At 36.2% G+C, this 15,049-nt stretch overlaps 3 protein-coding genes across 54 annotated transcripts in view; 1 reads left to right on the top strand and 2 right to left on the bottom strand.

Moving 5' to 3' along the window:
* si:ch211-266o15.1 (zinc finger MYM-type protein 4) overlaps nt 1-3,961 on the bottom strand; it is a 28,388-nt gene extending 24,427 nt beyond the window's left edge. Inside the window, exons 1-4 of one of the 3 annotated variants that reach the window (XM_052581078.1) lie at nt 3,783-3,960; nt 2,857-3,099; nt 601-648; nt 256-468 (exon numbers count right to left, since the gene is read on the bottom strand). In XM_052581078.1, coding sequence (XP_052437038.1) covers nt 256-468; nt 601-616 — 229 coding nt within the window. In that variant the 5' untranslated portion in view covers nt 617-648; nt 2,857-3,099; nt 3,783-3,960. Of the gene's footprint in view, nt 1-255; nt 469-600; nt 649-2,856; nt 3,100-3,782 lie in introns of all 3 variants that reach the window. The other 2 variants (XM_052581080.1, XM_052581079.1) reach the window with 2 other exon arrangements.
* Nucleotides 3,962-4,869: 908 nt separating this feature from the next.
* On the top strand, nt 4,870-7,753 carry rtraf (RNA transcription, translation and transport factor). The gene is made up of 8 exons (XM_052581077.1): nt 4,870-5,052; nt 5,282-5,406; nt 5,487-5,586; nt 5,973-6,053; nt 6,837-6,925; nt 7,027-7,095; nt 7,286-7,334; nt 7,493-7,753. Exons 1-8 carry the CDS (start codon nt 4,992-4,994, stop codon nt 7,645-7,647), a joined length of 729 nt encoding a protein of 242 aa, XP_052437037.1. The 5' UTR covers nt 4,870-4,991; the 3' UTR covers nt 7,648-7,753.
* A 336-nt stretch (nt 7,754-8,089) lies between these two features.
* nid2a (nidogen 2a (osteonidogen)) overlaps nt 8,090-15,049 on the bottom strand; it is a 44,638-nt gene continuing 37,678 nt past the window's right edge. For 47 of the 50 annotated variants that reach the window (XM_052581070.1, XM_052581039.1, XM_052581071.1 and 44 more), the window contains 9 exons: nt 14,666-14,893; nt 13,537-13,761; nt 13,233-13,402; nt 13,018-13,147; nt 12,709-12,880; nt 10,304-10,461; nt 9,998-10,121; nt 9,506-9,615; nt 8,090-8,561 (listed from right to left, as the gene is read on the bottom strand). In XM_052581070.1, the coding sequence (XP_052437030.1) occupies nt 9,507-9,615; nt 9,998-10,121; nt 10,304-10,461; nt 12,709-12,880; nt 13,018-13,147; nt 13,233-13,402; nt 13,537-13,761; nt 14,666-14,893 (1,316 nt within the window). In that variant the 3' untranslated portion in view covers nt 8,090-8,561; nt 9,506. The remainder of the gene's footprint in view (nt 8,562-9,505; nt 9,616-9,997; nt 10,122-10,303; nt 10,462-12,708; nt 12,881-13,017; nt 13,148-13,232; nt 13,403-13,536; nt 13,762-14,665; nt 14,894-15,049) is intronic. The other 3 variants (XM_052581051.1, XM_052581046.1, XM_052581060.1) reach the window with 1 other exon arrangement.

The raw sequence follows: 15,049 nt of genomic DNA, 5'->3' as shown, positions 1-15,049 counted from the left end.
TTCACAACATGTGTATATACACGTAAATTTGATTTGTTAAAAAAAAAATCTTAACCCCATTTTAAGGTTAGTAAATTTGGATTATTCTATCCAGACACAATATGGTTTCAGCTGTTTCTAAATTGTTTTTGAAAATAAACTGCATGCACCAATTTATGTCTACATGTACACACACTTAGTCAATCAGACCCAATATCACTGCAGAAACCTATTAGCCTGTGACAGTTTCCTTAATAAATTCATTTTCAAACTCACCTGCATCTGCACCACTAGCTGGCAATCCATCTTGACCTTCATTTGTATCATCACAAATTTTTTCTATCTGTTCCAAAGCCTTCTGAGCAAAACTACTGTCTATTTCCCAATCATCTTCATCTGTTCCAAAGACTGGAAGTCCATCGAGCTCATCATCCACTGGCTGACCACTGCTGCTCTCACCCTGATCAGCAGATGTTTTAACTTCAAGCTCTAAAGGATAGAGAAAAAACTAAGATGGCTTAATACACCAACATGTGAGATGAAACCAATAAAAACGGATTAATAGAAACACCAAGTTCCAATGGAGTAAACTGAAGTAAAATTGAAGTATTTGGTTCTTACCTGATGACTGGTCCATCTGGCCAGATCCGCTCACAGAGTGCTGACTTTCTAGAATTCAAAACACGGGAGGAGTGAAATATTCTGGTATCAACATACTGGAAAAAGCTAATTAAATTTAAAGAACATTTGGGCAGTTGACACATAACACAATTTTTTTTCATTGTGACCGCAGCATGAAATTGACATTCTCATATAGAAACATTTTTAAGAAAAATGTTTAAATACTTATTTATAAAACATTTCATACAGAATAGTAATTCTAGGTATGCAACATTCACAAAGAGAGTAACACATTTGTTAAGACAACTGAAATAAAATGTCAAGATTAAATGTAAAAACATTTAAATGCAAACTGAAACTGACTGTTTTATACATATAATTGTGAAATGTACTGTACCAGTTACATTTAACTTTGATTATGTCAAGTAAAAGCAAAATAAAATTAGAGTTGGCAACAAACATGGAATGAGGGAAAATTATGTGTGCAAGTGTGGGTGAGCAATAGAGAGATCCTCTGGCCACCTATTCAGAAAATGCAGGACTTAAAATCAAAGAGATATGATGGCATAATGTTAGCAAATTTATTTGCATACACTGTACATGTAAATGATCCTTATAAAATACAGTTTTTTCTTTCTCTTTGTACAATGGCCTCTGGCTAAGAAATTACGGTTACACTTTTTCATCTTCAACTTTGTTTTTTTGGTGTTAAAGAAATGTTTCTCATTATTAGCATTATGTTGAAATAAGCAGACTGACTCTATATGCATCATCACCATCTTTTTCATCTCTTTCTCAGAATTTCCTCCCTCTCTGGAGCTGTGTTAATTCATTCTCTGTACCTCTTTATTCTTAATCTACTGCTCATGTATCAGGCCAACTGACTGAAAAAAAACTTTTTTTAACAGAAATGTATAATGGTATGCATATTTAGTAGCTTACTGACAGCATTTCAGAAGGTTGTTTTTCCTCTAACAGTAGTTCTAACAGCGGTTTGTCTACTGGTTAACATTACAACATAAAAGTACCACAAGGATTGGCAACTATTTCCACATGGGTAAAATGAATGTCTATACAAGTGCATTCGCATCAAATGAATCACTGTGAACGATGCGACAGAGTCAGTCTTCCAGCACTCTCAAACTACTTGCAGAATATGCAAAATAAAGTTTTTATTTATCTATATAACTTATAAATATTTCTACATTGCTTTTATTCTGATAGTCATTTGCATGGTCATTCACAGTCAAATTAATGGGATTGCAGTTCTTTCCTTCACTAAAGCTGTTAAGTACAGAGTTTAAAACTTTGGCTTTTTGTCTGAATTTCAAATACTTTTTTGCTTCAATGTGAAGTTTGTAAAGTTGGGATTTAGCTAGTTAGTTTGGTTCACAGCTTATTACTCTTTAACAAAGACTTTTTAAAAATCCTAAAAGAAAAAGCACTTCTGAAACCAAGGACTATTAACAAGTGGGCCGGACACATTCTTTTATTTTTCAATAAACTATTACACTTGAAAGTATGTCACAATATGAAAGAAAAGATCTGTCGCTACTAGGCTATCATTTCATCGTGACTTTCTATACGATGTACAAGTACAATGGAAACATTATATTATGGACACATTATATGTCAATAATATTGAGAGTTCAGTAGTTAAATACAATTTGTAGTAAGGCAAGGTATATAAATAATCCAGCATTTGCTTTTTAATTAATTGTACACATACTTTTTATCAAACCAGTGTTAACAGAGGAGCCTGATAACAGATAATTTGACAGTTATTCGAAAAAGTAAGGACATCCTACTGAATTGCTTCCATGGTTTTCTGTATTAATACATAATAAATAATCCTTGGCAGGTCATAAAATGTGGAAAATAAAACCTCCGATTAGTTAGGATATCATATGATTCAGTTGCCTGTATATCCACTTTTAGCAGTATTAACTTTTTAATAAAAGAAAATAAATGTTATGTATGACTTAATCAGTCTCGCATCTCATTCTGGAGGAATTTTGGCTCACTTCTCTTTACAGCATCGCTCCAGTTTATATGCTAGTTTACACACAGCTCTCACCACTACATTTCAGTCAGGGTAAGGTCTGGTCTTTGACTTAATTTTTGTTAAATAAATAATGACACAGTGCTTTATCTCAAATTTTAAGATCTGCCAAGGACAATATATTTTTTATTATGTGCCGATACAGAAAACCATGGAATTCAATAGGGTGTCCGAATTGTTTCACATGACTGTACCTGACTAGTACCCGACGTGGCTTCTTCAACAGAGCATCATAGTCAAGCCGCTTCCCCGGGTAGAGATGCTTTGTTGTTAGTTTTCGATCCATGAAAGGAACATGGAAAATTATGTTTGGGTGGGTTTTTTCAGGTTCAAAGCTTTCAACCAGAGTCTGAGAGCTTCGCAAGGTGAGCTTCTGAGAGGCGGATGCAGGTTGTACATTCAGCCCGTGGTGGAGGTTGATGTTCAAAACATTCCTGCTGTAAACACTCCCACCGTTTCTTCAAATTATTACGGCACCCTCTAACTGAATACACAATACTTCATACTGCTGAAATGAATAGACTCCCAACTAAACAACCTCCGGAAGTGCTATGCTTATACCCAGGTAAGGACCAGGTAATAGTCTGACGTAAACATTCTTCCGTGACAGGGGCGGGGCTAACGCAGCAAATTACGTATTTCCGGTTCCCTGCTTGAGAGCACGCGTGACGTCACAAAGAACGGAGCGTGCAGGTCTGCAGCTAAACACATACACGCCTATTAATAAACAAAAATTAATCTAATCGGTATATATGCCCATTAATTTAATTATTAGTGTCACCAACATTGCCATGAAAACCAGCCCAGACGCGCACGCGCTATGCTAGTTTACTGCGTGAATCTGCATTGAGAGATGCCTCCTGCAGACACCCTGCATACATTGCATTACTAAGCCATGTTAATAATGCAACCCAGTATCTTATTTTAAAGTGATCTCGTGCGTTCATAATGGTTCTATCATAAGATTTGAGGACGAAACAACTGATCCCCAGCATCGTACTCACAGACCCGCGTTATGCATTCGCGAGCGTGCTAGCAGGCTACACATGAGAGGGAACAGAGAGGAAATGATGCTTTACATCGATCGAGAGCTGTGTGAGAGTTTTAAATGTATACTTACGAAGAGATAAATATCAGCTGTCAAACGGGGGGTTTCATGCGCTCTCTTGATGTTTTAAACGTCTTTCGATCTTCACCGATGTACAAAGCCTTTCGCCAAAAGCAACAACGCGATTCGAGCTCCTGCTGCTTCCCGACGAGCTCGATCTGTTCTGCTGCACCCAGGCGTCCAGGAGGGGAAGTGCTGGGCCATAAACATGTCAAGCGTTCAAAAACACAAAACAATGGGGAATTATTCAAGTGCAATTATTATTTAGATAGCAAATATTTATAAAATGTATAATATTAAACATGATAATACATTATTTTTTTGTATATACCGTTTTGTTATAAAGATGCCACGCATTGAGCAATGTAAAGCAACAATTTACATCACGAGAATAAACTGTTATTTTACGTTCGTGGCCACCGTGGGAAGAAAATGCAATATGGGAAGACAAACTGTGGAAAGGGTGGATAAAAATAACTGAATATAATATAAGAATATAAGAAATAAGCAATTTAAATGTTAATTAAATACAAAGCGTTCTGCTGTTTTTCGAACCAAGAGCTGAACATCATATCATATAAGAATATTAATATTTTTTTTCCAGTGCATAAAAGTATCTCCATAATACCAGGCTGAACTTGTGTGTTGTGTTTTATTTAGCAACTATTAATTTAGAAAATCTATGCATGCAGGTTCACGTTCTCATTAAATTAAATTCAATTTATGCATTTATCAGATTTATCCAAAGCAACTTACAGTGCATTCAGACTATCAATTTGTACATATCACCAAAACAAGATTTCTAATTCAATATAAGAGCAAATAATGCAGTTTTCCATCCATTTAAATGCGAGGAAACAGCAGAACAGAATCACGCTTGTTATGAGTCTGAATCTCAGTAAAGGGTATTTTACTGATATCAAAGTACATGTTTTGAGAAATGTGTCCTCGTATTAAATAATAATAAGAGAAAGAGGAAGAATAAAAAATAAGAAGATGATGATGATAAGCGATTAAATATTAAATATTTATCAAATATCAAAGCCCTCAAATGTTGATCGATCACAAATACGGACCTTTATTTTGAAAACTGAACATAGATTATTTTACTTCCGGAATCCCCATGTCATTTGAAGGCTGTAACAGGCTGTGGCAGACTGGCTTTGCAAGCAAAACAATACATCTGTTAGCTCATTTAAGTAGATTTTGCTGTTGAAAGGGATGTTTCGTAGAAAGCTTACATCTTTAGAATATCACAACCCAACTGGATTTGACTGTAAAGGTATGAATATTGCCACCTCATGCTCCAAATGATAACGTGCATTCATGATAATAATAAGTAAGCATCTCACTAATTAAGGATTGAATTGGCTGTCTGAAATATTCTGTATCATCGGGCATTTAGTCTGTTATAATGCTATAGTGCTGCATTGCTGTCAAGTGATGATGGAAAGTAAAGCTTAATTCATATGAAAAATGTATGATCAATATCGTATGTGCTCTTTACCCAGATGACACTGAATTCAAAAATTTCATAGTTTGGCTGGAAGATCAAAAAATCAGAAACTACAAAATTGAAGACCGTGGAAATCTCAGGAATATTACCAGCTCAGACTGGCCTAAACATTTTGAAAAGGTGAGGCAGATTTATCTTCATATATTGCTCAAGTTTATCATGTCCTTTGTCATAAAATGTAAATGCATGTGTGTTTGCAGTACCTTCAAGATGTGAACTGTCCATTCAGCACTCAGGAGAGACAGGAGACTGTTGACTGGCTGCTAGGTCTTGCTGTTCGCTTTGAGTATGGAGACAATGGTGTGATTATTATTTATTTGAGATTATAACCAGTGGTTCGTTCACCAAATCAGAATAGCATTAGACATCAGGCACCTTATTAACCTGGTTGATGCATTGATCAATCACTAATTATAACATGCCTGTTCTGTACTTTTATGGCTGAGACATGATCTAGCAATTATGTTCAATCCCATATCACTAGATGGCAGTATTTGCAAAGTTTGCAGCATCATGTAACACTTTCTTGCAGCTGTCCCACACAGTTGATTGCACAATGTTGATTCAATTTATCCTCAGAAATGCTTAATGCAGGATGTTCCTAGATTTCCTACCAAATCATTTTGATTACTCGAGACCCCTTGTTTGCATTGCAGTGAACGCTTATGCTGTTTTTCCTCCCACAGTGGAGAAATATCGCAACTGCAAACCTGTAACAGAGGCCAGTGATGTTCAAAAGTCTGCAGACCCGTTAATTAATCTGGACAGTGAGTATTCCCTCCCCCGACCATCTTTCCAGTCTCCAGTCCTGTTGTTATGAGACAGAGGAGGCTGATTAAAGTGGATTTCCAACCATGTCTGATTGAACTGATTACACACCTACCTCTCTCTACAACCCACAATGAGTGGGCTGAACCAAGCCAGTGACCCACAGCTGGAAGAAGACTCCAGATGTCAACTGAATGATGACACACAGGGAGGACAGGGTTCACTAAACAGAAAATATTGGTCTCGGCTGTTGTTGCTGTTTTTTCTTTATTACAATCTTGGTCCAAGTAGTTGGCTTCTATGGAATCACGTTTCCGCCACTATTGAAAAATGTTTTAATAAGTAATAGCGATTAATTATTTCACAATTCAGACTTTAAGTACTTGCAATTCTATTCCTAGTTTACATCTCACAATTAATATTATTATTTTTTTTTTCAGATTCTGAGTTTACATTTCGCTATTCACAGAATAAAAATTAAGAAATTTGCAACTTTATCTCACAATTCTGAATTTTTTCTTACAGCTGTGAGTTTATATATCTGCCCGCAAATTGTAGTTTTCTCAGAAAAGTAAGAAAAAAAGAATTTAAAAAAGGGTCTTTAATTATTTTCTTTTTTTAAGCTTTTAAAAAAAATCCATTGTGGATTCAGGCTTTTAATGGGTTTTCTTTTTGTCGTCAGCAATTAATGCAGTTTATTGGTTGGTTCAATAGCAGTTTTCCATTGGAAAAAATGTTTACAATTATGTGTTGGACTGAAATGAAGTGATTTCTCTCTTTAGGTAACAATCCTGATTTTAAGGCTGGCGTCTTGGGACTTGCTAATCTACTCAAAATCCAACGACATGACGACTATTTGGTAATGCTTAAAGTAAGTACGGTTCAATGTGCCAATAGTATGAGAGAGAAATCTAAATCCAGTGCATTTCAACTAAAGGTTTTTTATTTATATTAATTTTTTTGTCATTACAGGCCATTGGAATCCTGATACAGGAACGCCTGACCCCTGATGCTATTGCAAAGGCCAGTAAAGCAAAAGAGGTAATATTATACAATAATAATGTGAAATTATTACAAATTCAAATAAATGTTTTGTAATTTAATTTATTTCATTTTTCATTGTTATTCCATTCTTCAGTGTCACATGATCTTTCAGAAAGCTTTCAGATATGCCGATTAGGTGATCAGTTAATAACCCAATTATAAATCAAACTTATTTGTTCTTTCATAGGGTTTACCAGTCGCTCTTGACAAGCATATTTTAGGATTTGATACCGGAGGTAGGATTGCATTTGCAAACTGTTTTCCACATTTGCTTATTGTTTTTCCACGTTTCACAATAAGTGCATCATCATCATGTTCACATTCTGCATTCAAGTTAATATGTTGTTTACTTTTGAATGATTGCAAGCACAAAGAATTTGTTTGTCTATTCCAGACGCTACTCTGAACGAAGCAGCCAGGGTTCTTCGCTTGCTTCACATAGAGGAGCTCAGAGAGTTACAAACCAAGATCAACGAGGCCATCGTAGCAGTTCAGGCCATCATCGCCGACCCCAAGACCGATCACCGCCTCGGAAAGGTGGGCAGATGAAAACATCTGCCTGGACCGTGCTGAAGAGACCACAAGACATGCTCTTTGAAGTATGCTTGTTTCATTAGCCACACCACAGTTATTTTTTTTAAATTTCAGACATTTTTGTGGGAATGCAAAAACTGGACTGTGTTTTTTTTTATCATGCAAAAAAAAAAGTGAAGATTTATTATAAAATGTAATTTCATTGTCGCCTTATGTTGAAGCACTTATAAAAAAGTTGCATGGGTTACCATAAAAAGTTGGACTATATGTTTCTGTTGGTTAATAAACCTTAATGCAACACAGAAAAGTTTTATGACTGGGTTTGTTTTACCCTGGAGCAAGAAATTCAACCTGTTCTGCTTTATACTTCCAACTGTGCATACTGTAAATTTAAGAAAATCATCACTGCAGAGCCCATAATATTTGAAAATCTGAAACATAACGCGAGCAGGCATACTGAAGTTGTCAATCACATTTTATTGTTATAAATATCACATCTTACAAAAGATTAAAAAAAAAGGATAATAAAAATTATGGTTGGTAAAATACCTCTTTTGATGTTCCAAGCAATTTCACTTAAAAATGTTAACCTCTTTTCCCTAAAAATACTGTTGAAGAGTATTTAAAAACATACAAATTACACAACTTAACTCTGTGGGTATTTTTTTTTTTAATTTGTTAGTTTTGTTTTTTAACAAAAAGTCACATACAAAAGTACAGTAGAAAGAAAAAAATGAGGTATAAAACAAATTTACAAAACTATTTTGAGTAAATCTTCACGCTTTCATGTTTGTAAATTTGCACTTTGGCATCGACGGTGATGTTGGTCGAGACTTGCGGGTCCTGCTATGGCTCTCTCCACGTCTCCGCCGCCATTCCCACAGCCCAAAATAGCACCATGTAACGCTGGCTCTGTCATTAGCGTCTCCCTATAACACAATTTGTCGGAAATCCTTAGTAAGCCGCGTTTGGGCACACAACACAACAACATTTCATTTTCCACAGAGGAGAATGCCTGCTTTCATATGCTAGTCCAGAAATACAAACACTTACTCTGATCTTGTTTGACTGTTTTCTGCTCAGTAAAGAACTGACATGCTTTTAAGTACCAGTGTGACACCAGTGTTTCATCACCTCTGTTAAAACTACAGTGATTTGTCAGCAGGTGCCTTGTACTTTTCTCTTAAGTGCCTGTAGCTGACAGCTCATGTCTGAAATATGTTATATTCCCTTATTTGCTTAAATCGAGGTCACCCATGTTTTGCTACATGGTAAACATGCTTTCAGGTGTATCATACAAATACAGACAGTTTCAAATCTGTTTCATGTATTTTTTTTTTTTTTAAGTCAAAAAGAGGTTTACCAAATTACCGTATTTTTCGGACTATAAGTCGCACCTAAGTATAAGTCGCATCAGTCGAAAAATATGTCATGACAAGAAAAAAAGTTGCACTGGACTATAAGTCACATTTATTTAGAATCAAAAGAAAACATTACCGTCTACAGCCGCGAGAGGGACGTTGGTAATGTTTTCTCTTGGTTCATGTCAAATTAATTTTGATGAATAAGTCGCACCTGACTGTAAGTCGCAGGACCAGACAAACTATGAAAAAGTGTGACTTATAGTCTGCAAAATACGGTACACAAGAAGTAGTCTGTTGGGAGAAAATACAGAGTATTTAAATATACCATTCAAAAGTTTTGTATAGGTATAATTGTGTTTTCGGAAGAAATTTAATCTTGGAGATGTTGCCACAGTTCTGCTGGATTTAGTCTTGTTCTGTTTCTTCATGTCATTCCAGACAGACTGGATGATGGTGAGATCAGCACTGGCTGTTAAAACTAAAAAGAGTTGTATACTTTGCCGAAGTACCTTATAAACAGTGTGGAGGAGCAACTGTAATGCCATACAAATGAGACCTCTGATCAGGCAAGTGCTCATCTGTCGACTGGTTATCTCGATTGAGAGCGATGACCCCATCTCTGAAACACCACAGAAGAAAATATTAAATAAGTCTTGTTTTTAATAGCAATTCAACTGATAAAGGCACAGTCATATTTAACCTAAATAGGACCTTACAACAAATATAAATAATCTCCTGGGGCTCTGGTTTTAATCATTTTAAATAACACACAATAAACTATTTATGTATAAATATACATGATCTACTCCGCTGCAAATCATGTCGCTGATTTTGTATTCTTTGTACGGTGTATAAATGGATGTGAATGGAACACAAGGTCTAGTGTGACACAGAAATTGAAGTTTAATACAGGAGCTTTCATTAACACAACAGTATCTGCTAGTTAGTTATGATACTGGGGGTCATATGGTTTTGTACATGCATGTGCTGTGCTGCTTTACCTCCTCCAGTCTGTGTAATAGTAGTGATTGGTGAAGGCGACCATGCTGAAGGGGTAGATCAGGTTACTGTGGACCACACGTCTCCCTGTCCCATTAGGCGATATACACTCCAGGCGCTTGGTTCCTGTCCAACAACAACAACAAAGGTTATTAGGGAGCTTTTCAGTGCCGATTTGTTGTTCTACTTTCGTCTGATATAGGTATACAGTGTCAGAAAAAGCTGTAAAGTGCACCAAGCATACTATGACTAAGCTAAAACTAGCTTGCATTATAAACGGCCCCCCAAAAACCTGGTGAAGCACATACCTGCATCGGCCCAGCAGACCTGGCGTGTGGTGGAGTCGTAGGTCAAAGCATTGGGCAGTCCAATCCCATTCTGTACCAGGACTCTTCGGTTTTGTCCGTCCACAGAGGAGCTCTCGATTTTAGGAGCTTCTCGGTTCCAGTCAGTCCAGTAGAGTGTTCTGTGAAAAATGAGATATTAATTATTTAGAATGTGTTCTTTTAAAATATAAATAAACCTTATGAAATGTAAATAATATAATATTTTATAATTTATTAAAATTGAACGTTATGCTCATGAGAACTACATTTGATCAAAAATACAGTGAAAACAGTAAAACTGTCAAATATGAACTATTATATTTTAATGTTTTAAAATAAAATGTATTCCTGTGATGACAGCTACATTTTCAGCAGCCATTAATCCAGTCACATTTTATTGTCACATGACATTTTTCCATCAAATAAATCAGCCTTGATGAGCATAAAATGCTTCTTTCAAAAACAACCCAAGCAGTCTGTATTTGATGCATTAGACAGAGACATAAGGCTTTTGACATGGGTGGAAAGATGGCACAAATTTTAATTTCATGCAAGTGTTGAAATTCATGTTTTCCTAAATCTATAAACATATAAAAGTGCTCTGCTCTATTTAGGATTTATTTAAACAAGATGTTTTAAAGCAAGGCCTGTGAAACTCAGTCCCTGAGGAAATGGTAAATATAACCACCCTTCACTATGGTTAAGCTGAATCACTCGAAAGACTTATAACCATAAATTATATTTCTTTTGTCTCTCTGAGGGTTTAGAAGCATGAAATCACAATTTCAGGCTATTTGAAGTAAAAATGTTTACAAGACAAACTCCGCTGTGCAGGAAATCAGCTGACAGTGAGGTTTTGCACAACTGCTTGTATAATTAAATATTTGTTTCGCAAAATTCTTGACTAATGGAACAGATGGTCTCATGCATGCACACATTTATGCGTGACGGCAAAAACAAACTAGCATATAGCGCAAATCGCAGCACCAACACAAACACACATTAGCAGCTATTCTCATGGCCCATGAGGTTCGTGTTATATCTCCTGTCCTCCACCCTAGTTCAGTTGCTCCAGATGTTGCAGATGGCTGTGTTTGTGGAGTTGCTGGCCCACACGTTGACTGCCCTCCCCTGAGACCCGAGAGCCAGGCCAGACACTGAAGCAACACCAACATCTGGGCCAATTTGTAGCCTCGCCATTTATTTTCTCTGCCTCCCATACACATCCTAACCTCCTCACTCTCTCGTTTCTCTGCCTGTCTTGCACGGTTTTCTCACTTCCCCTCGATCCCACTCTTCACAATGATAACAGATTTTAGGTTTCGAAGCGTTTATGTAAAGGAAGCATGGGAATTGTGATGGAGGGGAAATTAGGGTTCATTAAAGCTGCCAATTGCAGGATTAATAAAGCAGAGATGCCCCTTTTAATGGCTTTAATGGAGAGTGATTTTATCTTTTACACAGAAAATGTATAAAAGATAAAAACAAAAATTCTATAGTATTATTAATATTTATTATTATTATTATTATTTACAAATATTTTAAAAAAGCATCATTTGATGAATTGGTGGCATCTATTTGAGAAACTAAGATGCATTAGGTTTAAGCATGGAACATTACTTCAGACCTTGTAATGAATAAGGTCAACAGCATATGATGTTCTAGAGCTTCTATTAATAAAAATAAATAAATAAAATGGAACTATACAGTATATAAATAGGGTATAAACATCACAGATTGACCTCAAATATATTATAATTTTTTTGGTTATTATAAAATATTATAATAATTCTATATTATTTAATACAGTTTGTGCGCATTTATATACACACACACACACACACACACACACACACACACACACATACACACACATAAATACAATAATTAATATAAATTTGTTAATATGCTGTTTTTGATCAATAACCCAGAAAAAAAAAATCTTCAATAATACTACAATAAATTTTTTTACAAATAACATAGTAGTTTTTATTCTATACATTTTTACCAGAGGTCAATATATATATATATATATATATATATATATATATATATATATATATATATATATATATATATATATATATATATATATATTGATTATAAAATATTATAATAATATTATATACTATTTCATATAATGTAGGTTGTGTATACTGTGGTACACAATCAGAAACTCAACTTCTACACATACACATTATCCTTAAATGCAACACAATGTAGTACTCACATACATGACCAAATACTGACCAGCTTTGATCAGTAATTAGTCAAATCAAAGCTTCACAAGATGCATTACTTCTTTATTTCAGGTACCGGTTTCGGTAATAAGATGGGTGGCAAGATGGCTCACAGTCTGATATCTTTAAGCAATCTGAAGCACATACCCTGTAGTGGAGTCCACGATGATGGCTCTGGGATTTACTAAGTCTGTGTCAAACAGAACACGTCTGTCACTTCCATCAAGATTCGCCGTTTCGATCTTATCTGATGTGCTGTCCACCCAAAACAGTTTCCTACGGACGACATCTATAGCAAGACCCTCTGGACTCGTCAGAGCTGAAAGAAATTATATTATATTATATTATATTATATTATATTATATTATATTATATTATATTATATTGTATTGTATTGTATTGTATTGTATTGTATTGTATTGTATTGTATTGTATTGTACTGTAAAAAAAACATACCTGTGTTGATGATAATCTCAGGTTCTGATCCTGGTTCCAGACTGGCTCTATTGATTGTCCGTCCAGCCAGATCCGTCCAATAAACTTTTCTTTCTCTGCAGTCATAATCAATGCCGACTACTATGGAGCCCTGAGAGTGTAAACAGGAGAGAATCAGTATACTTTGCTCAAAGCCGCAGACTTCAGTATTTGAATCAATAGTGTGAAAGTCTCACATGTAGAGCAAGCAGAACTGAAGATCTCTGCTTGTCCATTTGAGTGCCATTGAGCGGCAAAGCTCCAATCTGCTGGCCCTGGGCATAGAGCAGGAACGTGCCTGTTGGAGGCGGGGTCACATCGGGGCGTGGCAGAGGGTGCATGGTAGGAGGGGCCACAGTAGGTATACCTAAAAGTCAGCAGATCAGTTTAGCTTGGAAAAACAAATAACTCTGTTGGCCCTTATTCTAAATCTAAACTTGAAAATAAAATAAAAAAATTCCAAGCAATGAATCTGTGGGTTTCACAGCAAGTGACACTCACAGGCAGGTTTCACAGCATCGTGTGAGCGGGTTCCTGGTACTTCCCGTCCGTTTTGGTCCACACACCAGCAGTAGCTGCTGTCTCCATAGCACTGAACTGGATTGAACTCCCCAGAAGAGTCACACTGAGGTAGATAATGGTGGGAACCCGGCTGGCCTCCATATTGCTCCAACAGACTCGCTCTCCAGCGCTCACAGACGGTCTCTGGACGCGGGACGGGGGGAACTGGGTGTCGGAGGGGAAACCAGGATCATATAACTGCACAGTATGGGGATATTTATCCATAACCAATAAGAGATTTATCAAGTAAGCAATGAAAACTGCTAATGACTAATCCAGCATGAAAAAAGTATTTAAAAGATATTTTAACATTTTAAATACTAAATTGATTTTATAATGATGATGATGATGAATAAATATATTTTTAAATAATTTTGAATAATTAAACTATTTTTATAATTAAAATATTCAATTATTTATGAATAAGTTGAATGATCTTTGTTAATGTTAATTATATAATTAAAAGGTGCTGTATGTAGGATTTACACCGAGTGGCTGAACTAGGTAGTGCAGTCCAAATTCAAAATATTGGAGAGGGTTTTTTTTCACCCGGCCCCTCCTCCTGAGACTTGACACACATGCAGGTTGCCAGATTGACGACACAAACAGGAACGAGTGCACTTGACGATAAATGAAATAAAATACAATGTGTTGACGACCAACTGGGAACCCGGGGTGCCGAAATACAACTGGGCAAACTGGCAGTGGGCGGGTTTCACAAACCAAAACCGACATTCCGGACCGGAACGCACATTTTCAAATGAGCTGATCTGACTGCAGCATTGTTTTTCAGATGAACAAGTATGTTAACTTAGCATGTTTCTTAAATATCTGCAAACATATTATGGTAAAGATATTTATTTTATGGTACATAAAGGACCTTTAAGAAGCATATAAAATAATCTAAACTTGAACCTCAGACATCCAACAATTTGTAAGTTTGATGTCTTAGAGTGGCAGCCCCATCCACAGTGAAATCCTATTAGACCAAAATTCCACTGTACATGGATCTATTAGTCTAGATGTTATTGTATTGTTTTATTTATTGTTTTAAGTTTTGTTTTCTTACCAGGCTCATCACAGTTTATTGCTGGGGCTCCAGGTGGAGTTCTGGTTCCCGCTCTCTCCTGTCCTCTACTGTCCACACACCAGCAGTGACCTGTGGACCCGTGACACTGCTGGGACCTGTACTGACCCTCCTCATCACACTGAGGGATGAAGGCTCCTGTCAGAGGAACATCACCATCTCTGCTACGAAGACTGTCTCTGTGCTGCTCACACTGGGTCTTGGGGCGAACTAGAGGCACACAAGACACACAAGGGATTTTTATTACACTCCTTTGAACAACCCTTTCTTTACATGAAATGAAAAGGTTTGTGAAGTTTAAGAGTCCGTCAACTCTAAACTCCAATAAAGTTATTATCTGTTTTGATTATAATATTGCAGATGTTA

Source organism: Carassius gibelio, chromosome B17, assembly GCF_023724105.1.
Source record: "Carassius gibelio isolate Cgi1373 ecotype wild population from Czech Republic chromosome B17, carGib1.2-hapl.c, whole genome shotgun sequence".
Classification (NCBI taxonomy): Eukaryota; Metazoa; Chordata; class Actinopteri; order Cypriniformes; family Cyprinidae; genus Carassius; species Carassius gibelio.
The sequence above is the reverse complement of the archived record's forward strand: the minus strand, read 5'-3'. Positions and strand labels throughout refer to the sequence as shown.